The 27,630-nt window shown below is 43.7% G+C and overlaps 2 protein-coding genes and 1 pseudogene across 2 annotated transcripts in view; 1 reads left to right on the plus strand and 2 right to left on the minus strand.

Moving 5' to 3' along the window:
• The window catches only part of LOC137534269 (zinc finger protein 721-like), a 377,767-nt pseudogene that overhangs the window by 64,780 nt on the left and 285,357 nt on the right, over positions 1–27,630 (minus strand).
• LOC137535790 (zinc finger protein 420-like) overlaps positions 1–27,630 on the plus strand; it is a 60,956-nt gene that overhangs the window by 9,132 nt on the left and 24,194 nt on the right. Inside the window, exons 6-10 of the mRNA XM_068257692.1 lie at positions 205–313; positions 1,966–2,070; positions 4,219–5,041; positions 14,081–14,159; positions 25,722–25,791. Coding sequence (XP_068113793.1) covers positions 205–313; positions 1,966–2,070; positions 4,219–5,041; positions 14,081–14,159; positions 25,722–25,791 — 1,186 coding nt within the window. The remainder of the gene's footprint in view (positions 1–204; positions 314–1,965; positions 2,071–4,218; positions 5,042–14,080; positions 14,160–25,721; positions 25,792–27,630) is intronic.
• VCPKMT (valosin containing protein lysine methyltransferase) lies at positions 11,638–25,860 on the minus strand. Its single transcript, XM_068255718.1, has 6 exons — positions 25,303–25,860; positions 22,587–22,697; positions 21,659–21,731; positions 20,049–20,168; positions 17,105–17,209; positions 11,638–11,892 (listed from the first exon to the last, which is right to left on the minus strand). The coding sequence occupies exons 1-5, from the start codon at positions 25,536–25,538 to the stop codon at positions 17,105–17,107; spliced, it is 645 nt and encodes a 214-aa protein (XP_068111819.1). The 5' UTR covers positions 25,539–25,860; the 3' UTR covers positions 11,638–11,892.

Here is a 27,630-nt window from a genome sequence, read left to right on the forward strand (position 1 = left end):
AAAAAAGGACTGTCCCTCCAAAAGAGGGACAGTTGGGAGCTATGTAGAGAGGAACGGGCAATGCAGAGTGGTTTGCAGATCCAGATTGAGCATACCTCTGTACTTACCTTAGGTAGCTTTGCCTCGGGTCAGGTGTGCTTTAAAACTCTTGTGCCCAGTTGGTGCCCACAAACCAAGGTGACCGTGTTATTTTGTTGGTTATAGGGAGAAGATTTTATTGGATATAATGCTGAACATTTAGACAAAGCAGAGACGTCTGTGAGTGGTGATGAACTTTGTAAAAAGGAAGAAATTCCCTCAGAGATCAGCACAGGTGAGAAATAAACACATAATACAGAAAAGAGTCACATATTTTCACTGCAATCATCTATAATTCTTTCTCTTCCTCCATCAGTAGAAAGTAATGGGGAGACAGTTTGCCCCCAGTGGGTGTATCAGGAGCATTTAACCCATGTTAGAAGTGATGTGTGTGAGTGAGGTGGCCAGACTGGTGGCAGAATGTGTGAGGTCACAGAACAGGCCACGGTCGGGAGGGCTTTAAAGAACAAGTGACACCCATGCTATCCTAGAAATAAAAAACACAAGTGATAAATACTACTTCTACTTACATAACAGATGTATTGTGATATCCACATAATGATTCCTGTGAATTTTATAAAGGAAAAACAGAGAATCCTATTCTAGACCATTTCCATCTTGGTTACCTGTGGATGAAGCTAATCCTGACATAATTTCCTCCCTCACTCTTTTTTTCTCTTCTTACTAATTGTGTATTCGTTACCCACACTCCTCCCAGAGTCTTCAGACACTCCCACTTAGGTCTATACTAGGAAGTGCATTGTCTTATGTCATTAGAAAGAGGGGGAAATAAAGGGAAGAGGAGGAATATATTATAGATAAAAAGACCCCACAACATGCAACTGCCAGCCGATGGCAATTAAAGGGCCAGTGCTCCTAAGGTGTGATAACGCTAAACCATAACAGCAGAAAAAGTTTTGAATGAAGGATTAGCATCTTTATCACTTAATACACTCAGACCAATAGCTGTTAAAATTTGATTTTTATGGTGACAATCCCATTTTAATGGTCAAACAAGGGAAGACAGAGTAAAAGCGGGTACACACGACTGATTTATTCAAACGACGGGTCGTCAGACCCGCCCGTGGGGCGGCCGTTCTGGTGACAGTTTCCCCATGTGTACAGTCTGTTGGCAGCCTGACGACAGACTGTACACACAGGGAAACTGTCGCCAGAACAGCCGCCCCGCGGGCAGGTCTAACGACCCTTCATTTGAAGAAATCAGGAGTGTGTACGCACTTTAAGCTGACTCAGTAACAAGTACAAGAGACAAAACAAGGTCATGCAGGCCGAGGTTGATAAGGGGCAATCGTTCACAAGTGATTATACTGGCATGCGGCAAACCAACAGAAATAACTATACTGAGTGGTGTCAGAAGGCTGGTTGAAATATTTCAGATTGGTATCTACCACATGTGCACATAAGTCTATGCACTTGCGAAAGGGGTACATGCTGCTCAGGATTGCATGCACTTTTGGCACCGCCGCAGGAACAAGCTGTGTGGAGGTAATACCAGGATGGTAGCGTAATCCAGCCACTCCTGCAGCCAAAGAGATTAGAGGATGCCAGGCAACTGGTATTGTTTAAAAGGAAATATCCACATCTCTCTCAGTTAAGGTTCCCTTAAGTTAGCTGTTAATTTTGTGCCAGGGTCAAAACCCTTTTAGATTATTGTGCAGAGTGAATAGATTACACATTAATTATTTGCAAAGAGTTTTTTTTAGCTTCATTAACATAAAAATAAGTTTATAAAAAAAAAAAACTATTTTCACATCATGTCATCAAGCTTATGCCATAAGATATGCCCTCCACACACACTGTCCGGTGTTTTGTCAAGCATCCTGGTACAGGGAGCATCACTTTCATCTTTATCATCTTCATTCACAGATCCCAGAAACACAAGAGAGATTCAGATAGATGACAAAGCCAAGGAACAGGATAAAGGACATGTAAAGATTAAAGAAGAGGAAATTCCTATGGAGAATGTCATAGGTGAGAAATAAAGGAAGTACAGGCTGTCTCAGCAAGCTTCAGCAGGGCTGTCGTTCTGTTTAGCCTGAGCATAGGTTGCACTAAATCAAAACCACTGCTAGGAATATTGGAGTTAAACTGGTGCATAACTGCGAACAATGTGAAGGATGGAGGCACCCAACGTGTGTTCTATTTTAGTGTTTTAAGTATAAATAAAAAATAAAAAAGAGAGGTAATTGCTTACCTCTCCAGAAGATACAGACACCAGTTCAACTGGGAAAAAAATGTTTTTATCCAAAAAGCAATCTGACAAAGCATTTCACAGGTCATTGCCCGCTTCCTCAGGTCAATAGAAAATGCCTTGATAGTATAGGAGATAGAGTGTAGGTGCCTCTGTATGTATTAGAGGCACCTGCACTTTATCCCCTATGCTATGAAAAGACAAAGCAGAGGGTGAACAGTCACCCTGGAACAAAACAAAAAAACAGACACCAGGAGCCCAAATGGTGCAGTACGTACTCACAAAGGAAGGGTACTTCCAAAGGGAGGTTGCAAAGGGGCAACCAACCACTGCAGGCAGGTGGAGATCAATAAAACTGACCCCACTCGGGGGTCCAGGCTAGAAAAAGGCCCCAGGGGCCCGTACACCAGGTCCAAGGGTATCCCCTAGGCTGAGCCGGTTGGAGTATACAATGCACAACAGGATAAAAAGGTGTCCAGAGAATGATAAAATTAATTAAAAACAATAAAATAAAGTTTTAGGTGGCTTACCTCAATGGAGACAAATTTATTTAAAATGAACTTTAATAGCACTAGCAATGCGTTTCGTGGGTCCCTGCCTACTTTCTTAGGCCAAATCAAGTGCCTCACTGTGTTAAAGTGGATCCGAGATAAACTTTTACTCGTTGCATAATTGTGTTCCTTTGATATAGTTTATAGGGCATTTCTCAAGCCAAATACTTTTTTTGTTTTGTTTTAATACTCTAATTCCCTATAAACTAAACACGCCTTGCTCACAGCTTTTTCAGAGTGCCAAGGCACTGTAGCAAGGGCTTATGGGAGCTCAGTCTGGGCAAGAGGAGGAGAAGGTTACTAGCCAGAGATTTCAGAGGCAGAGGGAAGGAGGAAGGAGGAGAGGGGACTGAATTTGTGACATTACACACAAGCAAGCTGATTGCATCTCCAGCCCTCAGCCTGTGACAAACAGAACATGGCTGCCTTCATTGTATCACAGGAATAAATAATCATAAACTGTTGAAGGTGTTTGTAGCTAGATTTGCTGTGCAAACTATCTAAACTTTAGATTAGATGTATAGACAAGTTACTTGTTATAGTTTTTCATCTCGGATCTGCTTTAAGAACCAAGGTTTGAGCGCCTAAATTGCTTTTTCTGTCCAGTGCATACCCGGTATCCCCTTAGATGTGCAGACATGCTAACTAGAGGGAGCTTGTCTATGTATCAGTATACAGATATGCACATCTAAAAGAATACAGAAAAGTGATTTTAAATGTCTAATGTTTTGTCATTCTGCTTTGTCATTCTGAAGTCCCGTCCACCAGTGGTGCATCAAATCAAATAGGGTGAGGAGCAGGGCAGTGTGGCTCTCCCTATTGGCTGTCTGCTACATCTGTCAACTTTTACTGCATAGAGATTGTGAGTTACCGGCTGGTCAGAGCTAGAGATAAATACAGAACACTTTTACTTGATTTACCGAATCCTTTAATCTTTGTGAATTGCAATTTCTTGAGGTATTTATTGCACAAGTCTGTCATTTACCTCACTACTAATTTTAGTTTTCCATGCAGTAATAGGTTTAGTGAATTGGCATTTGGCAAGGTGATCGGTAATATCAGCTGTCTTCTGCATTACCTAAATGCAGTAATGCTTTGTTAATTGAGGCCAAAGTGTAAAAAAGGCATTAGAGTTAATGCTGAACAGCTGGGTTTGGTTTTTTTTTTTATAAATGGTTTATTTTTTACTCTAATTTGTGTGCCCCATATCATGTTGCATTTAGAAACACATGTATTAATCTAGTCCTATGTGACTTTATTTATTGACTACGGGCATACAGAGGACATTTCTAAAATTTAGTAACGGTCAATCTCTTTTTCTGGGCTGGAACTCGCCTTTCAACACTACAGTTACTTCCTTTTTTTTATCTCCTACAGATGGAAGACAGAACTGGAACAACATGGAACAATTGCCTGCCATGTATCCTGTAGGTAGAATAGAGGAGGAGCTCACTTGTTATTCTTCAGAAGAAAACCACATTACCTCAAATTATCACCCGGTTCTTTACAATGCAGATCTGTCATCTGACCCCTCTACATGTGGAGGATGGATCCCTGATCATTCCTTGTTCGCCACCCATCAAGCAGCTCAAAGAGTGGGTGAAATATTCCCATGTTCTGAGTGTGGGGAATGTTTTACTGAGAGAGAACTCCTCCTCTCCCACCATAAAAGTCACATGTCCGAACAGGTGTATTCATGTTCTGAGTGTGGGAAATGTTTTACCGAGAGTGTATATCTTATTTTACATGAGAGATATCATGCAGGGGAAAAGCCATATTCTTGTGCTGAATGCGGGAAATGGTTTCCCCAGAAATCGGCTCTTGTCACACATGAAAGAGTTCATAGGGTGGCTAAGCCGTACTCCTGTTCAGAGTGTGGGAAATGCTTCACTCAGAAGTCAGTTTTGAAGAGACATAGAAAGAGCCACACCGGCGATAAGGCTTATTCCTGCTCCGAATGTGGGAAAAGTTTCATACAGAAGTCAGACGTCATCAGGCACCAGAGAACTCATACCGGGGAGAAGCCGTATACATGTTCTTACTGTGGAAAATGTTTCTCCCAGAAATCCATCCTTATCACCCATGAGAGGATTCATGCCGGAGAGAGGTTATTCTCATGTGGGGAATGTGGAAAGTGTTTTACTGATAGATCGTACCTGGCTGCACATGAAATCATTCATAGCAGGGAAAATCCATATTTGTGATCTGGTGGGGGAAGAGGTGCTACATAAAGTAACATCTGGTTCTATTCATGTTTGGAAAAAGGGGGATTGCTTTTACAAATACTTTGCTGAGGTCATATATACATTGCCACACAAATGCAAGGTTTCTGTGTTAGAGTAGGGTGGCTCAGTAATGCTACGTACACACATGCGACAACGATCGTTCGTTAAGAACGACGAACGAACTTTTAATTGATGAAAGAACGACCTAAGTAAAGGTAGTTTTAAAATGTGTGTAACGATCTGATCGTTAGAACGAACGTTACATCACAGAAAGCAACTATTGCGCCTGCGCATAAAAATGAGAAGTTCCATGGAGAAATAGTGAAATGCGCATGTCAAGCCTAGTACGAACGATCGTTTCCAACGATGTACTACTTTTGCAAACGATCGTCGTTGGTTAAAATTCGCCGAGACAGAACTTTCTTTTGTAGCGATTTGGCTCGTTCGTCGTTTGCCTTAATAGTCGGTGGTTCGTTTTTTGTAACGATCGTCGTTGGTAAAGATCGGGGAACAATCGTTACAAACGACTATAGTCGCATGTGTGTACGCACCTTTACTCTCCTTACCCAATACACAACACTATTTTTACAGATGGCATCACATGACCAACCATAAAAGAATCCCCAAAACATCAGGAAAAAGATAAGAATAACTTGTAGAAAGGCAAAGACAGGGCAGGTGACATATAGGCTGACTCCTTACACGGACTGAAGAACAAGTTAGGCATCAGATGAACATGGAAACAATATAGTGAAGGTTTCATGATCCAGCATTGCAGTCCATGCGCAGGTTGCTGGCTATAGTCTTGTCGTCTGGTCAGGCAGCCAGGACTTCCAGCTTCTATAGACTATTAGGTAGCAAAGAGCCTAGTACCTTGCTGGAGACTCTTGGAAGGGAAATTGTGTTACAATTTTGATCGCATGACCAAATGCACCCAGGCTACTCTTCCTCTAAACGTGCTCCTGGGCGTTTACAAGCGCATCACGACTGAGCCTGCACAAGTAAGAAGCACCAGGCTCTATGTTGCCAAAGTCTATGGACTATTCACAGGCTTCCTAACACTGTTTTTTCTTTTCGTTTTAATTCACTTCAGGTATACCTTAAACTCCCAGGCCAGGAATCATAGGTCAAAATATTACGTTCTGTGTAAGAAACCATGCTCTGAGCTCAGTTGTCACTTTAATGACATTATGAGATAAACACCGGTAGATACAGTAGTCAGTCTGCTTAGAACCTGTTTGTGTTCACTTTTTACATTCAGAGTTAAAAAAAAAATCTCTTAAAAAAAAACCTCTGGGGTTACTTACTACAGGAAGGGGAAGCCTCTGGACCCTTTTCCTCTGTCCCGGCGATCCAGTACTGAAAACCACCGAACGTCTGAGAGGCAAATATAACCTACTGTGATCCTGCGCAGTAGCAGCTCTCCGCTCGGAAAGCCGTGCCTGCGCTGGAGCAGGTAAATATTGCAGGCTCTGCTGCACCTGCTCTACAGCTTAACATCCTTGTTGGCTGTGTTTTTGGTGGCTTCCAGCGCTGGTTTGGCAGGACAGAGTAGGACCCCTTCATTAGGATCCAGAGACTTCCTTTTCCTGAGGTAAGTATCCCCCAGAGGAGTTTTTTTTTTCTAATGCCTGGTACACACCATGCAATTTCTCACCAGATAAATGGTCCAATAGATCATTTCCGAGGGGTCCGATTTGATTTCCGATTACTTCTATACAAAATCGATTAGAAAAACAATTGGAAATCAGATCGGACGTGTCGGAAATGATCTATTGGAACATCTATCTGGTGAGTAATTACATGGTGTGTACCAGGCATTAGAAGAAAAAAAAAACACTCCTCTGGGGGATACTTAACCTCAGGAGGGGGAAGTCTCTGGATCTTAATGAGGCTTCCCCTGTCCTACTCTGTCCTGGCAAACCAGCGCTGGAAGCCACCAAAAACAGTTATTACACTTTAAAGAAGAGCTGTCAGCCATACTATCTAAAAAAACAAAAACAAAAAAACAAACATATATGCAGATAAATACTTGCTCTACTTACATATGTATTGCACTGTCCACGTTTTCATTTTAGTGATTTTCCTACAGTTAAAATTGGAAATGCTAAGAAGGCTTTTCTCTCTATTTTTTTAGTGTGGCTATTTTGAAGCCAATTCTGGTGTAATTTGCTCCCTTAATCTCCTCTGCCCGATTAGCACCATCCTTCAGAAAGTGCATTGTCTCAGCATGACAAATATTGGCCAATCAGAGAGGAACAGAGGTGTGGGAGGGGAAACAGGAGGGAAAGAGGCTGAGGGAAGTACAGAAGCAAAAAAGGACAGCCCAGCGTGCCCTGCAACTTCCTTTTTGTGTACCAAATTTTGTGTGTACCAAATAAGAGTCAGGTAAACTGGGGAATGATAATTTAACAAGAAAAGTAATAGTGATTTTTAACTTTTGGATTGCCTGGTTAGCATCCTTATTATTTGTTTACCAGATAAAAATAAAGAATTGATTTTATGCCCGACAGTTACTCTTCAACTTTAAAAGCAGTGTTATCCGTATGCAGATTAAGCAGTGGAACAGCAAGTGGAATGCAGAGCAGCTCAGCAAATTAGTTTTATCTGTGTGAGCAAACACTGCTGATAACAAAAGAGAACTGAAAAGTTTTAGGCCCCATTCACACTAGAGCAATTTGCCTCGATTTCGGCAAAATGCTCAAACGATAGCGCTTTTTTAAAGCGCTAGCGTAATGAAACCCTATGGTCCCGTCCTTACTTGGGCGATTTGGGCTAATCGCCGCAAATCGCCCAAAAACGGGCAAACCGCCAAACACGTAGCCTGCATCATTTTCAGGCGATCGCGTTTCAGTGCTATAGAAGCGCAAAACGTGATCACGCCAAAATCGCTGAGGTGTTCAGTGTTTTTGCCGCATTAAATCGTGAAAAAAAATCACTCCTACAAAACGCCGGCAAAAATTGGTGGCGTTTTGAAAAGGCAGGTGTGGATAGAGCCTAATAGTTTGTTATTAGCTGAAAGAACCAAATTATAGGTCACACTAAGATGGTTCTGGTATGAGTTTCAGAGATCAAATATCATCCCTTAAAGAGAACCCGAGGTGTGTTTAAAGAATGTTATCTGCATACAGAGGCTGGATCTGCCTATACAACCCAGCCTCTGTTGCTATCCCAAACCCCACTAAGGTCCCCCTGCACTCTGCAATCCCTCATAAATCACAGCCGTGCTGTAAGGGTGTGTTTACATCTGTAGTGTCAGTCTCAGCTGCTCCCCCGCCTCCTGCATAGCTCTGGTTCCTGCCCCCGTCCCTTCCCTCCAATCAGCAGGGAGGGAAGGGATGCAGGCGGGGACTGGAGTTCTGCAGGAGGCGGGGAGAGCAGCAGACTGACACTATAGAGATAAACACAGCCAGCTCTGACAAGCTGTTTGTCAGCAGCGTGGCTGTGATTTATGAGGGATTGCAGAGTGCAGGGGGACCTTAGGGGGGTTTGGGATAGCAACAGAGGCTGGGCTGTATAGGCAGATCCAGCCTCTGTATGCAGATAATATTCTTCAAACCCACCTCGGGTTCTCTTTAAATTGAACTAGGAATGGGAAACTGCAGTGAAATTCCATATTCAGTTGCTGCTACAAATACAATTATCTTATAACTTTATTTTCAGTCCAGGTTTACTCATATCAGAAGCAGACTTACAACGTACACTACTGTACACCATCACACTTCTGCACTATAAGGGAGGGCAAAGGCTTTGTTATACTGTGTGATAGCATCTTCTCCCTCCATAACAGTGATGGGCCTCACCTCTGGTTAAAGGTGCATACACACGCACTATGGGCGGCAACGACGGGTCCGCCGGACCCTCTCGCTGGGCGGACGTTCAGCCGACAGTAGTGCGTGTGTACGCGCTGTCGGCAGACTGATAAGGCTGTTTCTGAAAGATCTGCTTGGCGGATCGTTCAAAAACAGCCTTATAAGTCCGCCGACAGCGCATGCATATATACACACACACACACACACTACTGTTGGCTGAACGTCCGCCCAGCGGGAGGGTCTGACGGACCTGTGGTTGGCGGCCGTAGTGCGTGTGTACGCACCTTTAGTGTAATGTGCTTCTTCCAAACAACAATCAGATTGAACAATTCCACTCCTTGCTATTTGCCTCCCTCCCCAGCCTGGTTACTGTATTTGTGTATAACTACTGTTGTCTAGTATATGTGAATTTTTTTTAATAAATACAAAATTATTTAAAACATGAATATGTATAAGTTTTGTGAGAAGGCTTTCATTGTGCTCAATAATAAATAACATGAATTTCGTTTTGACAGGCATACACTACCTCAATAAAATGATCGTGAAGTTGGTATTATTGCTGTTTTGCCGAGAGAGTGACAAAGGTCAAAGATCACAGTGGTGTGTTGTGGTGCAAGAAACGCCCACCGCCTATGCAATGTTCACAGTGCAGCGGTACAGTTACAGTATGAGTTGCAGTGCGTTACCACTAAACACGTGCGTTAAAAGGAACTCCGAGCACCTCTCATGGGCATGCCTTTAAGACAGACGACTTCCAACAAAGTCATGCTATGACCCCTCCTCTGGAGGAGCATCTTGCAATGGCCATGCGTGTCACTTACTCTTCATGCTTCATTCGGTGATGCACTTCTCTAACAGAGAAGACGGGTGACCCGGAAATTATAACATAGCCAAGATGGCAGCCACGGTTTTTAAATTGAAATAGAAGTTAAACTATTTGGTGTAGAATGGCAGAATGTTATGCATCTGTAAGTACTTTGCAGTACCGGTCGGAGTCTTAAAGGCATGCCCATGAGAGGTGTTCGGAGTCCCTTTAAAAAAGGTGTCTGTGTCAGAAACTCATTCCTAATATAAACGATTCGAAAGATAAGTGGTTTGAGAAATTCCAGAAGCTTTTAGGATTCCGTTCCAGATTTGAGAAAATTACGATTAATCCCACCTCTAATAGATATAAAATAGATTTATTGCAAAAAAGTACAGAGGTGACATGCAGAAAACCTTTCAGCATCACTAATGAATGCAAATGTCATCTTATATGCATTACATAGTGAATGAGAGGCTGAACAAAGGCTTTACAAATAAATGTATGGAAATACTTGGCTCCTCACTGCCTGCAGCCTCCATGCAAACAGAAACATATATAACATAAAAACATCTAAGTGTGCTTTTGAAGGGTCAAGTCTAACCTGAGGAGAGTGGAATATGGAGGCCGACATATGTAGTTCCTTTTAAACGATGCAAATTGTCTGGCTGTCATGCTGATCCTCTGCCTCTAATACTTTTAGCCATAGACCCTGAACAAACATGCAGATCAGGAGCTTTGACTAATACTAGGTATACACAATGCAATTTTCTGGCAGATTTACTGACAGATTGATTATTTCAAACACGTCCAATGTGATTTTCAATCGATTTTTCATTTCTATGAAAACAATTGTTTGGAAATAATCAATCTGTCAGAAAATTGCATCATGTGTACATAGCATAGGATCCGATTAGCCACATGCTTGTTTCAGGTGTGTGATTCAGACACCATTGAAGCCAGAAAGATCAGCAAGACTGCCAGGCAACTGGTATTGTTTAACCAGTTTAGGGGTTTTACCTTTCAACTGTGTCACTACTGATACAGCAATAACTTTTGTATAACTTGTGCCAAAGAGAAACATTTTTTTTTTCAGGACAATCTAGGCTTTCCTTTGATAATTTATTTTTTAAGTAATATTACAGGCATTTTACAGGGGAAAATAATACCCTATATTCACATGACAAGTGCCACAGTTATAAAACTCCGCAAAATATATGACAGTATTTTTCTTGTCCCAGTGATCCCCTATATGCCATAATTCATCTAGTTAGGCATGTAGCATACCATTATTGCCAGCCTGTATGTCTATTGATTGGATGCGGTCGCTAGGGTGCAGTTTGAGGACCCCAGTGCTGCACAGATACATTGCTAGGCAACAGCATAGCAATGCACCTATGCGTTGGGCCCTCGATCTGTTTCCTTATTGATCGCATTCAGTTGCTATGGGCTGCAGTCATTACAGGTGTCAACAAATCTTAAGGCCAAGTATCAGTGACATAATGGGTTAGTTAGGTAGAAGTCAAAACTTTGTCACTTTGTTAAACTTTTAACTTTTCATGAATGATTGCTGCTATTGTCTACAGCAGCAATCATTCACAGCACAGACGATATGATTGGGTCTATGAACAAAAGTTTACATGCATCAATCAGAGACCTGCCAGAGGGCACGATGATGGGAACACACGCGATTGCATGCCGGACTTCATTGCGGGATGTACCTCGTTCATCCAGGAATCTACAGCAGCACTGAACTAGATATATGAGGTACATCCAGAAACGTTAAATGGAAATAAATATGGCAGCCTCCATATGCCTCACCTCAGGCTCCCTTTAAAGCCTTTTGAGACACAGGATTAGTGATTTACTGGCCTGGAACTAATACACTTACACTATAAAACATGACATCAGCCCTGGATAAGTCATCAAAAAGTAAATAAAATAGAAAATCCCTTGATTCTGTCCACCAGTTTTATTTCAAAGGAAAGCACAAGGCACTTCTAAAAGCAAGGATCAGCATAGCAGGGCTGTTCAGCCATACACGGTATGACCAGGTGTTGCTGCTCCTCTTGCATGCTCAGATCAGGCGGCTCCTTTCTCCTTGTCCAGCAAGAGGTCGGCTGACCCATCTGGCAATGCAGCGAATAATGAGGTACCTTTGAAGTGCTGTGTCCTCTTGAATTTCGTATGTTGACCTCATTGACTGAAAGTTCTGTTAAGAAAAATGTTTGCATCACAGTTATTCCAAATTGTTCTATTATCTCCTAATCAGTAGGTGAGAACACTCTGATCAACCTAAACATTCCATTTCCTCGTTGCCATGAAAAACCACTGGGCCAACCCAACCGGATCAGCTGATTTTGGCGCAGCGCTGATCAAAAGTTTCCCTAGAGGGTACTTACCTCAGGAGGGGGAAGCCTCTGGATCCTAAAGAGGCTTCCTCCTGCCTCCTCAGCAGAGGGGTTCCAGCATTGGGATCCCCAAAGATCCGCTTGTCGGGTGTTATTGATGCTGAGCACATGCGCAGTAGCAGCTTTCTGACAGCCATAACAATCCATTATATTAGCGCCGGAGGTCTTCCGATCTCTAAGAGCTTCACACTAGTTCCTGTTTACACAGGAAGTTACATGAAGCACTTAGTGATCGGAGACCTCCGGCGAGAAGGGGGTATGTATTAGCCTGCCACCGCCACCAATGATTGCAGGAGGGGAGCGCTGAGAGGAGAGCCCGAGGTGAGGGAGGGGGGGGTGTCCCCCCCTCCCCACGATCTGCGGCTACGCTCTCCTCTTATGCTGCGACCCCTCCTGCCCCACTAAAGTCCCTGAGCGGGCCCTGGGGGGGGCTTTTTTTTTTGCAGGGGGGCCCAGGGATTTCTCTATGACACAGGTGTCAAACTCCAGTCCTTCAGGGTCGTAATCACGCCAGGACCTCAGCCTTCGAGGACTGTAGCCTGACATTGCTGCTCTATGGGATCCAGTCTCTTCCCTCTTCATAGGTAACTCTACTTTAACTTCTTTTTATGCTTTAGATTTACTTTAACTTACTTCACAGTACATTATGCACTTCAGGCCCTATTTCTGTTGGTAAAAAAACACATACAACAATGTAGTAAAGTCATCTCCAATCCAGCGATTATTAACTTGATAAAGGGTTGCTGCGGCCAGAAAAACAATGCTTAGATACAGCCTTAGTACTTCAATAGAGAATGTGGAAGTTGAAGCTTCTACATGATATTGTACGAGTTCATCTACAGTGCTGTCCATAATTATTCATACCCCTGGCAAATTTTGACTTTAAGTTACGTTTATTCAACTGGCAAGTAATTTTTTGATGGGAATTGACACAACTGTCTACCAAAAGATAATAAGACGATGTACAAGAAGCATTATTGTGGAAAAAAAACATTTCTCAGGTTTTATTTAAATTTGAGCAAAAAGTGTCCAGTCCAAAATTATTCATACCCTTCACAAACTGTCAGTGTCTGTGGGAAAATCCAAAGTTCTATACCATTCCAAATAGTCCAAGCTGTTCTAAAGCATCCTAATTACCCTGATTAACAGCTGTTTTAATCAACTTAACAGGTGAAAAACAACAGCTCTCTGCAGTTGGTTTGTGGACAGTCAAGGCTAAGGCAAAGGAGCTCAGTGAGGACCTGCGGCTGCGCATTGTGGCTGCTCACAAGTCAGGAAAGGGCTACAAGGCCATTTCTAAATGTTTTCAAGTTCCAGTGGCTACAGTGCAAAGTATTATTAAAAAAAAAATTCAAGATGTTCTGCACTGTGGAAAATCTCAGAGGACGTGGTCAAAAGCCAAAAGTGACACCTGTGCTGGTCAGGAGGATAGTGAGAGAGGTGATAAAGAATCCAAGGATCACCACCAAGGCCAGCCTGGTTAATCTAGGCTCTGGTGGTGGGTGGTGGCAATGTCTCAAGGCAGACAATCCAAAGGACATTGCACACTGCTGGGTTCCAATGATGCAGAACAAGTAGGACACCACTTCTTCAGATAAGTCACCCAAAAGCTTGCTTGGCCTTTGCAAGCGCTCATCAGGACAAAGAAGAAGACTTATGGTCTTTCTGTGAAACAAAAAATTTAATTGTTTGGTCACAATGAAGTTTCCTTCATTTGGCATAAAAAATAAATAAATAAAATAAATAAAAAAAGAAGGAGAAGCCTTGAACCCATGAACACCATGTGTTCACTGAGATAAAAGGAAACCAGCGCCAGGGGATGCCACTTATTGCCCTGACGAAGACAATAATGGCCGAAACGCGAGTCAGGAAGTGAGGCTACATAATTGATGTGCAATAAACCAAGTTTTAACCCAGTAAGTGGCATCCCCTGGCGCTGGTTTCTTTTTATCTCAGTGCACTATTGTGTGTCGCTCTTTCCCCAACCAGGAAGTACGGCTGGCACTCTCACTGGTCGGAAGGAGTAGAGAAACCATATGTGGAACGCAACAGGAAGCGCCGGCAGGAAGTCAGTGAGTCACCTGACTCGGGAGTTCATCACTGGAGCTGGATCTCGAGTTGAGCGTTGCTCGCTCTGGATGTCGGGATTACTTGAAGAACAAAGGGGTTTGCTTTTCTCCGTGCTTGGCAGTGCAATAGTGTACGTCGGGAGCAGGTTCTGTATCACTCCAATCCTTACCATATCTGCTTGCTAGCCGGATACTGTGATTGAGCATCTCCCTTCACTGGAAATATCACATTAAATGCTGGAGTGGGAATATCCAGTAAAGTTCATTGCAGACTGCGCTGAGGTAATTTACTGTTTATTTCTATACTTTCCAAGTGGTTTTGGGTCACCCCGAGCTGCTTGGGTGCTCTGTTGTTCTGGTCCAAGCCCAATCAATCCCTGCCATGAAACAACGAGGACTTAAAATCCGAAACAGGCTGTCTGCATGTTGGGCTGATGTGGCTGTGTAAAATGTATAAGCTATAGGCTTGCTATACACCAGCGGTTCTGGATTTAAGCCTGGCTACAGGGGCAGAAAGAGATAATTTGTATATTCAGTAGTGATGTATTGTGGGTAACCACAGTTGCTCACTTAAAGGAAAGATCAGGCAATTTTAATAAAATGCGATCTACTTACCTGGGGCTTCCTCCAGCCCTGGAAGACTATGTGTCCCTCGCCACAGCTCTGCTCCAGGCCAGTCTCCCAGGGTCCCCTCCATAGCAGCCGCCAACCCGGTGAGGTCAGCAGCCTCTGCACATGCGCGAGGCTGCACCATTTGCGATCACGTGGTCAGAGAATTTGTATGCAGGCGAGCACTTCTGCGCAAAACACTCCCGGCTATGTAAGCGCGATCGCGAGTGGCGTGGCCGGGCATGCGCAGAGGTGCTACAGAGGGGACCCCGGGAAACCGGCCCGGAGTGGAGCTGCAGTGAGGAACACAAAGCCTTCCAGGGGCTGTTGGAAGCCCCAGGTAAGTAGATCTAAGTTTATTAAAATTGCCTGATATTTCCTTTAAAGCTGAATGATTTCAAATACCTTCTGTTTTAAGAAGGCATATTACACTGAGTGTGGCTTTTTGGTAGGAGGGCCCGTGCTGCTTGGGTATTCTGAAGTATGTACATGTGACCAGGGCCGGATTTGTACTTACCAGTGCCCTAGGCCTGCTGTCACCAAGCGCCCCCCCCGGCCACCACCACCACCACCAAACATTCTGGCCAACTATCTGACTAGCGATCACTGGTTTGAATGGGCCCATTTCAGTTGTGCTGCTGTGCCCCTCATTGAACAAAGAATCAGTGGATGCTCTGTCCTCTCACGATGGAAATTTGCGCTCCTGCCCGAATGTGCACAGCAGCCGATAGTGTTCTGGGCATGCATACTTGAGAAATTACGGTGATGTATGATCGGTACTTGTCAAGAATGCATAACACTATACTGGCCTCGGTTGCTGTGCACATCTGGGCAGAAGCAGGAAATTACAGGGAGCGCAAGTGGCCAGAGCATGCGCTGCTTCTTTATCCTCTGTGCGACGGGCTGCAGTCAGAGCCACAAACAGGTGACAGGGAGCGTGAGCGGCCAGAGCATGCGCTGCTTCTTTGTCCTCTGTGCGACTGGCTGCAGTCGGAGCCACAAACAGGCGGCAGGGCAGTGCAATGGAGAGAAGCCCATCCAAAACATTGAACAGGTAAGTAGCAAACATCCTGTCAAGACCCACTTTGGATGTTTGGTTGTAATTAGTGTGGACCTGAACTCAGAACTTCCTCTCTGCTCTAAAAGATACGCAACAACATAACCTTTACATAAAAACATTTTTGTTACAGCTGATACAAATTCTGCAATAAATAGACAGTGTGTCTAATTCCTACTTTCATGGAAGCAAGTATATTAACATCTTGTGCTTTAAAATAAGCTTATATGCTGTGGCAGTCAGGCGACACAGGGAAGATATCAAATTTGTGATTAGACACAGATGTGGAAGAATTCGAAAGGCTCTCTAAATACATACAGGGTGCATTTCTCTGTTTTCCTTCTGTCCTGTGCAAGAGTTCAGCTCCACTTTAAAGCATCTGAATGACATTTATTTATATTTGCTGAAAAATCTACGTATCTCTTTTGAATGCTGAATGTACATAATAATAACATATTGGCAGTATACAGCAACAAAGTATGAAGAAGGCTTATTAGCAGAAAGATTACTCTTTTTCTTTTAAGCCAATAAATGGTATCATCCTGATTCAAAACTCTCTGCTTTTACTGATGGCTAAGATGGTAGAATGCTCTAATGCTACAGGAAAGCAGAAGGATGCCAAACCATACACACTAGCATAGAGGTAGTAACAGCTCAGGTGACAGTAACAGTTTAGCAATGAATGGGAAGCATACAGCATTTTTATTCCAGGCTGCAGCAGTTCTCATAGATGGTCGGAGCTGACGGACAGAAAATGAGTCAGGAAAGAGTTAACTTAAGCAGAGACGAGATCACTGGCTAGGAAGAAAAAAAAGCAATAAATTACGGCTAGATAAGAAAGTGTAATTTACAACTGCTGGGGTCAGTGTCACAGCTGTAAAAAAGAAGGCAAAGAAACTAGCAGAAATGTTTGTGAATGCCTGCATTAGAACTCAGCGGAACTTAGTTTTATCTGCTTTGTAATGTAAATCCCTGGTATTTCTCACATCCACTTGTACTGTATGTCGATCATAATTGGATCATCAGGTGACAGTTATGATTGATCCTGATTGTTATAACACATTAGGAAGTGAGAGGTGCAGGGATTGGGGAACTCTGGAATTCAGCTATTAGTGCAGAGCAGGGCGTTGGATGGCTGCGCTGCAGGAACAGAGGAGATGATTTACTTTGACATATGACCTCTTCTCTCTCCAAGTCCTGCCGCCCTTCTGATCTTATCTGATTTATCGCCCTAGGCCGTGGCCTTTGCAGAAATCCGGGCCTGCATGTGACACTCACCTATTTCTTCCTGTACACCTGCAGAATATGGATGTCTTCACTGCGATATTCCTCATCATGTTTCTCTATTGGCACTTCCTCATACTCAAAGTCACCTCTGAGAAGCTGCAGCAATAGAAGCACAGTGCTGTTAGAGTCACAGCTCATATGTTACACCTATTAGTTCTGCCCGACAGATATACTTTTAAGAGGAACTGTAGTGAAAATAACGCAATGTATTTTTCCTGGCAATAATGTTAATCCCGTCTAGGATACTATATAAATCAATCGTCCTCTACAACTGTGTAGACAAGAGGTTCTGACTTTCATGATCTAAAATTATTCCTAGTCCAAAAATATTCAAATTATATACACTGTAAGTTACAACCAGTCAAATAATGTTCCACAAAGAGTTTAGCAATGGCAGCCTCCATCGCTTTAATCAAAAAGCTCTCTTTGCTCGGGGGGTGACCCAAAACCACAAGGAAAGTATAGGGGGACTAAAAGACCAAAAAGCCCTCCTACTAAAAAGCGATGCTTAGTGTGGTTTGCCTTCTTAAAACAGAAGGTATTTGTGCTAATTCAGCTTTAAGTGTACATGATGCAAATTATCTCTTTATGCCCCTGTAGCCAGGCTTACATCCAGAACCGCTGGTGTATAGCAAGCCTAAAGCTTATACATTTTACACAGCCACATCAGCCCAACATGCAGACAGCCCGTTTTGGACCTTTGTAGTAGCAGTGCATTGTTGGTAACCACAGCTGTTCACTTAAAGCTGAATTATCACAAATACCTTCTGTTTTAAGAAGGTAGTCCACACTAAGCATTGCTTTTTAGTAGGAGGGCTTTTTGGTCTCTTTAGTCTCCTATACTTTCCTTGTAGCTTTGGGTCACCATGAGCTGCTTGGGTATTCTGTTGAACTTATCCAAGCCCTATGCCATAGAGCCAATATCAATCCCTGCCATGCACTGATGAGGACCAACCAAAAGTCCAAAACAGGCTATCTGCATGTGGGGTTGGTGTCAGAAGCCTCTGGGAGATCTAGAGATTCCCTCTTCATACCCAAAGAACTTTTTTTTTTTTTTTTTTTTTTTTTTTTTAAGACACATCTCAGGTACTCTTTAATGGTTTGAAAAGTAGATGATATCACAGAGTACCTACCCAAGAAATCTTTAAATATGACTGGGGACCCATCTCTAACATTTTACTCAGGGCATAACTGATGCAAGGGCTTTTGCAGTATCTTTTCCAGAGCACATCATGCATTTTCTGGTTGATTGATTTAGACACTGAGCCATTATAAGGTGCGTACACACATGCGACTATAGTTGTTTGAAACGATCGTTCCCCGATCATTTCAAACAACGATCTTTTAAAAAAAAAAAAGCAACCAATGATCATTAAGTCTAACGACGGACGAGCTAGATCGTTAAAAACGAACGATCTAGCTTGGCGGATTTTTTCCAACGACGATCGTTTGCAAAAGTAGTACATCGTTGGAAACGGTCGTTTGTACTAGGCTTGACATGAGCATTTCGCTATTTCTCCATGAAACTTCTCATTTTTATGCGCAAGCGCAATAGTTGCTTTACGTGATGTAACGTTCGTTCTAACTATCAGATCGTTACACACATTTAAAAACTAACTTTACTTAGGTCGTTCTTTCATCAATTAAAAGTTTGTTCGTCGTTCACAACGAACGATCGTTGTCGCATGTGTGTACGTAGCATTAGTCAGCCTAAGGCCTCGTTCACATCATTAGCGCAGATGGCTGTGCGATTGGAACGCAACGCGTCCGATCGCACGCCATCTGCGCTGCGCTGCAGATCCCATTCATTACAATGAATGGGATCTGCGCTGCGATTCCCAAAAATGCGTGCAGCACGCGATAGCGCAATCGCGCTGCCACGCAGCGCATATGATGGGAACGGTAGAAGGGCTGTCTATGCCCTTCTACCGTTCTTGCGTGTCGCACACTATACGCGCTGCCAAAATGCGCACGGCAGCGTGTATAGTCTGAACGAGGCCTAAGACATAGTCCAGCCGTCTTAACACAATTAGAGCATGCCCAAGTATTGTTATAAAAAGATCTTTGCCAGCCGCGTGTGCTACCTGCGTGCAGCGGCAAAAGAGGGTCCCCCCAGCCGCCCGAGCCCAGCGTAGCCGGAACAAACAGTTCCGGCCAGCGCTAAGGGCTGGATAGGAGGCGGCTGATGTCCATGACGTCACTCCGCTCGTCGCCATGGCGACAAGGTAAACAAAACAAGGAAGGCCGCTCATTGCGGTCTTCCTTGTTAATTCTGATCGCCGGAGGCAATCAGAATGACGCGTCCGAGGCGCCCTCTAGTGGGCTTTCATGCAGCCAACTTTCAGTTGGCTGCATGGAATAGTTTTTTTTTTAATTACAAAAAAACCCTCCCGCAGCCGCCCAGGCGATCTTAATAGAACGCCAGGGTGGTTAATATTCCTGTTAAAATGGATTTAGAAAAAAAATAAATCTTACCAAAATGTACTACCCAAAGAAAGCCTAATTAGTGGCGGAAAAAACAAGATATAGATCAATTAATTGTGATAAGTAGCAATAAAGTTATAGGCGAATGAATGAGAGGTGAACGTTGCTCGGATGCATGAGATTTTCGGCACTGCGGTGCTGAACCGGATAAATGCAGTCATTCACACCTGCATATAACTACATTATCTTTGCCCGAGAGACACGTTCCTCCTATAGATGGCCATTGTGTTACTCACACCTGATCTGTGTCATGACCTGTGGAAACAGTCATTATTATCAACCTGTTGGTGCTATATTTATGTGCAGATGTCTTTTATATTTTAACAAACTAATAAAAGTTACGTCTTAAAGTGCACTATAGGGGCCTGTCCCTTTTTGGGAACACACATGGAAACGAAGTTTATAAGAATGTATACATAAATACAGGTAACAGTCACTGTTAAATTCTCACCTCAAAGAATTTTTTCTCTATTTCTGGGTTTTTGCCAGTAGTTCTTTCCTCATAACAGCAGAAAATACAAGTGTCTGGCCCTGATAGATTATGGAGGGTCTTCAGCAATGGTTCCAATGACTGAAAAGCAATGGCAACAGTTATTTCATATGCACCAGCCATAATCACTTGTGCAACATTTTATAAAACCCATTGTAAACTAAATTTATCCAAATATGTGTATTCCTATGCATTTTACCTCTTAAACAAGTACATTTACTAACATCACTTGTTAGATTTACTGGAAGAATTATGTAACTTTATGCTAACCACAACCACCATCACAATAACCCTTTCCCGACACCTAACCCTAACTTCCCTCTTATAACTGCTTTCTGATGCCTAACTCTATCCTTACCCTAACAACGACCCCTAACCCCTTAAACTTAAAAACTAAAGAAAGCTTCCCCCTTACCCACACCGCCGATCCTTCCGGGCAGAGAGGAGAGGGAGCAACGATCGGTGGAGGAAAGTCAGGAGAAGTGAGTGGGTCCTCTTCTTCTGCTGCTACTTAGTGGTCACTACAATCGGCGGCGACCGCAGTGATCACGAGCCAATCGCCATGGCTCCTGATCAGTGAGGGGAGATGTCAGCTGTCATATGACAGCTGAATCTCCCCATTTCAGTGCGCACAGCAGGATGTTAGAGTTACGTCCCTTCAGCAGCATACAGCCACAGAGGACGTAACTGTAATGTCCTTGGTCCCAAAGGGGTTAATAGTGATTCCGTTACAGGAAAGACTGCAATTTTACCTGCAGGGTTCAAGGGGACTGCTGATGAGATTTGACTATAGTGAAGGGTTAAACCCCCTGGTTTGCACTTGGCAGCAGTTACTGCAGCCAGTATGTAGTCTACACTGTGCAAGTAGCTCACTGAAAAAAAAAAATGGAACCGAAAGTGACCAGGGTGTTGTATCAGTATCATTGGCTGACGTACCCTGCTGGGCTTTTTATACAGTGTGTGGACTTGCAGATTACCAGCAACAAAGGTCTGATAAACTGAATTACACCTATCCCTATTTTAGAGTAATAGTCCCTATTTTTTAAATCATCATCCCTCTTTGGTCCTCAGTTGCCCAAAGCCTTGTACACTAGATTAAACTTGAATGAGAGAGCCAACAATGACCATCTGTGCATAGGGGAGGGTGGGGTGAGCCTCATGTAAAGTTGGGGTAGGTCTTAGTTTCCTCTTTTCCTGACTCCAACAACTCACAAAGCACCCATTTTCGGGCAGAGTGTAATATCTATTCTCAATAGATTAAATATAAACAGCTAGTGTGAGGAAGACGTCTGCTATGCCAGAAACATCCAGCAGATGATTCACACTTAACAGTCTTGTTTTAGCTGACTTTTTACTTCTATCTCTGACCGCTTTCCATTACTTTAAAACCTTTCCTTTCCCGAAACAGGCATACAATACTTATTCCAACCAGTGATTTTCCAATTGTTTCCCCTCCGCTGGTTCTCCATACTACAAGTTGAGATAATCTACATGTCACAATGATTTTTCACTCATCGATAGGTCATACCAGACAGGCATAAATTTGTTAGGACTGATAACATTACACAGACCTCTTCATAGTAAATGCAGTCAGCTATCAAGATGTAGTCAGGAGGCCGTAATGAATCAGGAATTTCCTCACCCCTGAAAATAAAACAAGATACTAGAATCAATTGTATGTAATGTATGCAAATACCGTCTTTGTTTGATTTCATAGCCGCAGAAATAAACAGTCTATGTTATATCATATACCTGTCCTTAACGCTGCCCTATTAGTCATTATAAATATGTGATATGTTCTATAAATATGTATAGATGCTGCCCCCAACTTTATTCTCGCCAGTCCTCCTTTACTAATTGCTAACTAAATGTCCTCTGTGATGTATGATAAACTGTTTCTAGATGTTAAATGTTTACTACATAGCGCTATATGGGGATGTCTTCTCCCATTGGCGGTGGCTGCTGGCGCCTCCTCTATTTACATCGCACAGAGCATGGCGGCGGATCACGCCGCCAGCGTCTGTGGTTGCTCGGGAGACGCAATGGGCGGGGCTAAGTCCCGCTCTATGCGTCATGCGGATTAGTTCCCCATCAGGTCCGCCGTAGCGGCGGCCTGCTGGGAGTGGCTACCGTGATGACCCAGCACTAGGGGGTGTGCCTGCCGCCGCGGCCGTTGGTGAGGTAGGCGATGTGGAGGTTTGCATCCTCCAATAGCAGTTTTTAGCTTGCAGTTTCCCATTAGGTCCGCGTGAGGCGGGACCTTAGTGATTGGTTAGATGTCTATAATGTTATGTGATTGGCTATTCACTGCTGTATTGGGGGTATAAATAGAGATGTGAGTTCAGTATGTGTTTGAACATTGACAGCACAGCTTGATATAAAGGGGTGGCTGCCCTGAAACGTTGTTTTGACTGCTGTAATGTACTTTCTGAGAAAATAAAAGAGCATATATTTATGGATGGTGCCGGATATCGTGATTATAGCCACAGAAATACAAACCATTTTAATACCTTGGCTTGACAAGAACCAGTAATGAGGTGGGCGTTACTATCGATGTTCGTGTTCATCAAGTCTTGAAGCTCTTCAAGATCTGTCACTGTAACATGTGCTCTGTAAACATACAAGCACCAATTTTTACTCTCAGCATTCATTGTTTGGTTTACAATAAAAAAAATCGCAAAGAAGCAAGCGCAGGCACCACCAGAAAAAGCAATATTCTACTTTTGTTGATTAAAAAAAACAAAACACAAACCTTAGCTCATGGCATGCAAAGTGGGTGGCAGTGAGCTTTTATATTTACCTGTCCGGACTGCCTTTTCCCTTCTCCAACACCGCAGTGATGTAACCCCGACATGTCTTCTCGGTTCCGATCACATGATATGACATGATCGGGATCCAGGAGACCATGTCAGCATTACAGCACCACCCGGTGGTGGAAGAAGGGTGATGAAAGTCTCTTCCATCACCAGGCGGAACTGTAAGGCTGGCACTGTATTCAGGATCCCGATCCTGTCACATCATGTGATCGGGACCCAGAAGACCTGTCAGAAGTTCAGAGCCGCAGGTGGAGGAAGAGAAGAAGCCGTCCGGAACAGGTAACTATTTTAAACCAAAAAAAGCAAGTTTATTAAAAATAATGCTAAGGCATACAGACATATCAGTAGGTGTAGATACAGCGACATTGTGAACATAATTGCAAGTATACAGTCATGAACCTGAAATACTTGGAAGTACAGAGGTGTGTAACTGTGAGAAGCATCAGATAAGCTCATGTATCATTTAGTTGGTGACAGTAAGCGTTAAAGTATGTCATATAGGGTAGAGAACCGTTTAACAAAATAAAAAGCAATGATGCGCAAGTCAGAGATGACTGTAAGACAAAAAAAAGGGGGGGGGGGGGCAAATTTGGTGTAAATAACAAGATGGCCTGTTGGGTGCTGTTAATACACTTCCTATGTAGATAACCATTAGTTGTGTTTTAGGGAGGGTTAGGACAGTTTTTCCAACAAACCCACACCAGATTGAATCTTTTCTGAGCTCCCCTGTGGATATTGTACGTAAAGGAATTATTAACACATTTAACCCATCAGAACAGATAACTATAACTGCTCCCTGACCCCCCCCTCCCTCCCCCAAATGCAAATTGCCGGCAGTGGTTTAGAGTGCACAACAGTCTTCAAACGAGAAATTTTGTTTGAGGCTACTAATGGGTTAAATGTAACAACCAGTACAAATAAAATGAGTGGGTTTTATCTACAGTAGCACACCTTATTTTTAAAACTATAATGGCTTTTTATTTCCTTCTTATTCCCTAAGAATATAGAATTCTTAGCAAAATGTGCCAGCCAAAGAAAGCCTAATTTGTAGCAATAAAACAATGTATAGATGATTTAGGTGTGATAAGTAGTGATAAAGTTATTGTCAAATCAATGGCAGCAGTGCTGAAAGGTAAAAATTGCTCTACGTTTTAAGGGGAGAAAAAACCTTTGTGGTGAAGTGGTTAATGGTTGGAAAAGAACTACTATTTAAACTAACAGCATTTTTGACTTTCATTGCTGAATGCTAATGTAAAAAGAAAGAATCTTTAATAACTTTAAATCACAGAATAACTTGTGTAGCACTGATGCATGCCATAGCAAAGTTTTAAGGTGGAACAACAATGAGAATTATTACAGGTACTTTAATACACTACAAGGTTCCTTACACTGACATTTGTAAAACATCTTCAGCCCCTGTTTTCTGAGCACGCTCTACAAAAATTGAACTATGCCTTCAGCTATTTAAATACACCCAAATGGCGAGGGCAGTCGAGGCCTCCTCCAGTGTCCCGTGTCTTCTCTACCTTGCTTTCAGAATGCCTGTATCCTGTGACAGGTGCTTGACCTCGTACAAGGCGCCAGGTCCGGTGGCAATGTAGAGAAGAAGACATGAGGGGGGTGCCCCAGCAGACAGGTGAGCCAAGCACCCTTCCACACTACCCACAGGCCCAGGGGTGAACACATTACACATGGGGTGGATTAGTTGTTACTGCTGAACAGACAGGTGAGCTGAGCACTGCTTTCACACTTCCCCAATGGACCGCTGGTGAACACATTATTCAAGGGGGGGGGGGGGGGGGGGGGAGTAGTTACCACTGGGCACTCAAACAAGCCTTTTCGAGCGATATCTATCCAGCACGCCAGATCCATCGTTTTTTTTAAATAGGGTAGTGGCATCGAACTAAGCAACCAGAAAAAAACGATTCTGAGTTTAGGGTGGGGGATAGTACTGTTCTTTAGTTAGGCCTATTTTTACCATTGCATCTCAGGCAACCATATCCTACAATTATCTGGCATCAGCCAATCCCTAGTAGTCCCAGATAAATGGGGGTTTTACTGTCGGAAATTACCACTGTCCAATAGTACGGAATTGGTAAGGTTACCAATATTCTACTTGCAGCTATCTCAGGTGTTCAGTTTTAGCCAAGTACTTTTTGATGGATGTGTTGAAATGTTGGAACCCCTATCCAATTACCAAAGCCCCCTTTTTACACATCCACCAGGAAAAGTGCTGAAAGTTAAATCATAGCTCCCCATAAATTACCCTCCCATACTCAAAATGAAAACAGAGAACAGAACTAGGAAAAGTCTCCATAGTTTCCCATCAGCAGCTGATTGGTCTGTGTGAGCGCCTTCATTCACATAGCAGTGCATGCTGGGAATGTAAAACCTCTCACCCCAGCGCAGCCGCCGCGATGCCCACAATGCCTGTCCCGGCCCCCAGCTCCAGCAGTGCTCTGCCCCTCAGCAGCCCGGGCTCTGCACTCTCCTGCCGCTCCAGGAACTTGGCCAAGACGATAGCGGCGTCCCACACCACGCAGCCCACATCCCCGGAGCTCAGCTGCCGTATCCCCAGCGCCCTCCCGTCTCCGAGCTGCAGCTCCCTGATGAACACTTCAGCCGGCTGCGCCATGACACTGACTGCAGCGGCTAGTGCGGACTGCGCATGTCCATTCCCGCATCGAAAGTGTGCTCACACTGAAGGCAGCTAATTGTCGAGCGCGCATGCGTAAAAGAGCTCCTGCTATAGAATGACTTGAATGAGTATACATATATGATGAAGTATTGTTGAGCCATTTTGTTGTAGCTTAGGTAGGAGGAGAAGAGAAGCCCCATAATCCTCATGGTGTTGTGGAGGAGGATGCAGACTGGCTGCAGGGAAAATGGTAAAACATTTCTTCTTTCCAATGATGAGTTATATAGAGTGCATTAGGAAAGGGAGAGAAAATCAGGTTCCATCTCTCTGTGGGCTGGATAGTGGGAAAAAACAGGTCATGTGACTTGGTGAGGTCACGTGTCATTGCACACAGCTGCAGGGCAGGCTGCTGTAATAATGTATAATTAAGCTGTCATAATGGTTTAGTGTTTCAGTATTTACATTTGATTATTATGTTTAATTATAATGGTGGACCTGCATAACAGAAGTCTAAGCTTTGTTTTTTTAGATTACAAATAAAAAGTCCAGCAGGGGTATGGGTGTCCGCAGAAAATTTTCCAGGCAGGAGGGGGAGCAAAAAGGTGGGGAAGAAAGCACGCGGCGCCGAAAACTGGTTAAAATTATGAGGGTGAAGTGCTGTAAAATGGGTGTGGCCATGGACCAGAATGTGGGTGTGGTCACGGGTGGAGACAAATTTACTTGAACTCAGCAATAGTGGGACATTAGATTAGGACAGTGGTGGCGAACCTTTTGGAGTCTGAGTGCCCAAACTGCAACCCAAAAGTCACTTATCTTTAGCAAAGTGGCAACAGCAATTTAAACTAAATACAAACGTTTTAACTCATACATGAACATTATGGAAAATCCAAGTTGAAAATAAACTGTGAAGATTAACAATTTCATCCATCCTACTCCTGAAAAATTTATTTATTTATTTTAGAACCTCCCAGTTTTATTTTCTGTTTTAAAAAGCTAAAAAAGTAGGTTTAATGCTATTGTCTCATATGATGATGATTCAGCTTTTCCCATAGTCTCGCACTTAGCAATCATGTGACCCCCAACGAGACAAATTCAGCAATCATGAGGCCCCTATCAGGCCAAATTCAGCAATCATGAGGCCCTCAACAAGACAAATTCAGCAATCATGAGGCCCTCAACAAGACAAATTCAGCAATCATGAGGCCCCCAACAAGACAAATTCAGCAATCATGAGGCCCCCAACAAATCATGAGGCCCCCAATAAGACATATTCAGCAATCTTGAGGCCCCCAACAAGACAAATTCAGAAATCATGAGGCCCCCAACAAGACAAATACAGGCACACTAAAGCACATAAATAGACAGCATTTCACATAAATAGGCAGAATGCCCCCTTAATATGGTAGACACCTCTGACCTGGCTTCTGAATTCTTCTCTACTGGCTGCTGTGCCTGGCAATACTGGTTTTGGCTGGATTGGGGATGATGTGTGGGCTGAAAGGCCTTGCGGTGATGCTGTGGCCTGGCTGGCAGTGATGCTGTGGCTGGGTTGGCTGGCGGTGATGTTGTGACCTGGCTGGCGGTGATGCTGGGCTGTGCTTGGCTGGTTGAAGTAAATGCTGGCCTGACTGGTGGTGATGCTGTGGCCTTTTTGACAGTGATTCTGGGCTGGTTGGCTGGTGGTGATGCTGGGCTGGCTGGCCTGGATAGTTTAGGTAGTGACAGGAGCCTCCCAGTTCAGGTAGTGACAGGAGCCCCCCAGTTCAGGTAGTGACAGGAGCCCCCCCAGCTCAGGTAGTGACAGGAGCCCCCCCAGCTCAGGTAGTGACAGAAGCCCCCCAGTGTATGTAGTGACAGGAGCCCCCCAGGGTATGTAGTGACAGGTGCCCTCCAGTTCAGGTAGTGACAGGGACCCCCAGTGTATGTAGTGACAGGAGCCCCCAGTTTAGGCAGAGACAGGAGCCCCCCAGTTTAGGTAGTGACAGGCATCCCCCAGGTTAGGTAGTGACAGGGTCCCCCAGGTTAGGTAGTGACAGGTGCCCCCCAGGTTAGGTAGTGACAGGGACCCCCAGTTTAGGTAGTGACAGGG

The sequence above is a fragment of the Hyperolius riggenbachi genome, chromosome 10, assembly GCF_040937935.1.
Source record: "Hyperolius riggenbachi isolate aHypRig1 chromosome 10, aHypRig1.pri, whole genome shotgun sequence".
NCBI classification, from domain to species: domain Eukaryota; kingdom Metazoa; phylum Chordata; class Amphibia; order Anura; family Hyperoliidae; genus Hyperolius; species Hyperolius riggenbachi.

Bases quoted from the DNA above. Each gene is read 5' to 3' on its own strand.
- VCPKMT (XM_068255718.1), bottom strand. From the start codon at position 25,538: ATGGCGCAGCCGGCTGAAGTGTTCATCAGGGAGCTGCAGCTCGGAGAC. The intron at 21,732-22,586 runs GTTTGTATTTCT...TTTTATTTTCAG, and splicing joins CAAGCCAAGGTATTAAAATG to GGGTGAGGAAATTCCTGATT. The intron at 17,210-20,048 runs GTGAGAATTTAA...CTATTGCTGCAG, and splicing joins TAGAGAAAAAATTCTTTGAG to CTTCTCAGAGGTGACTTTGA.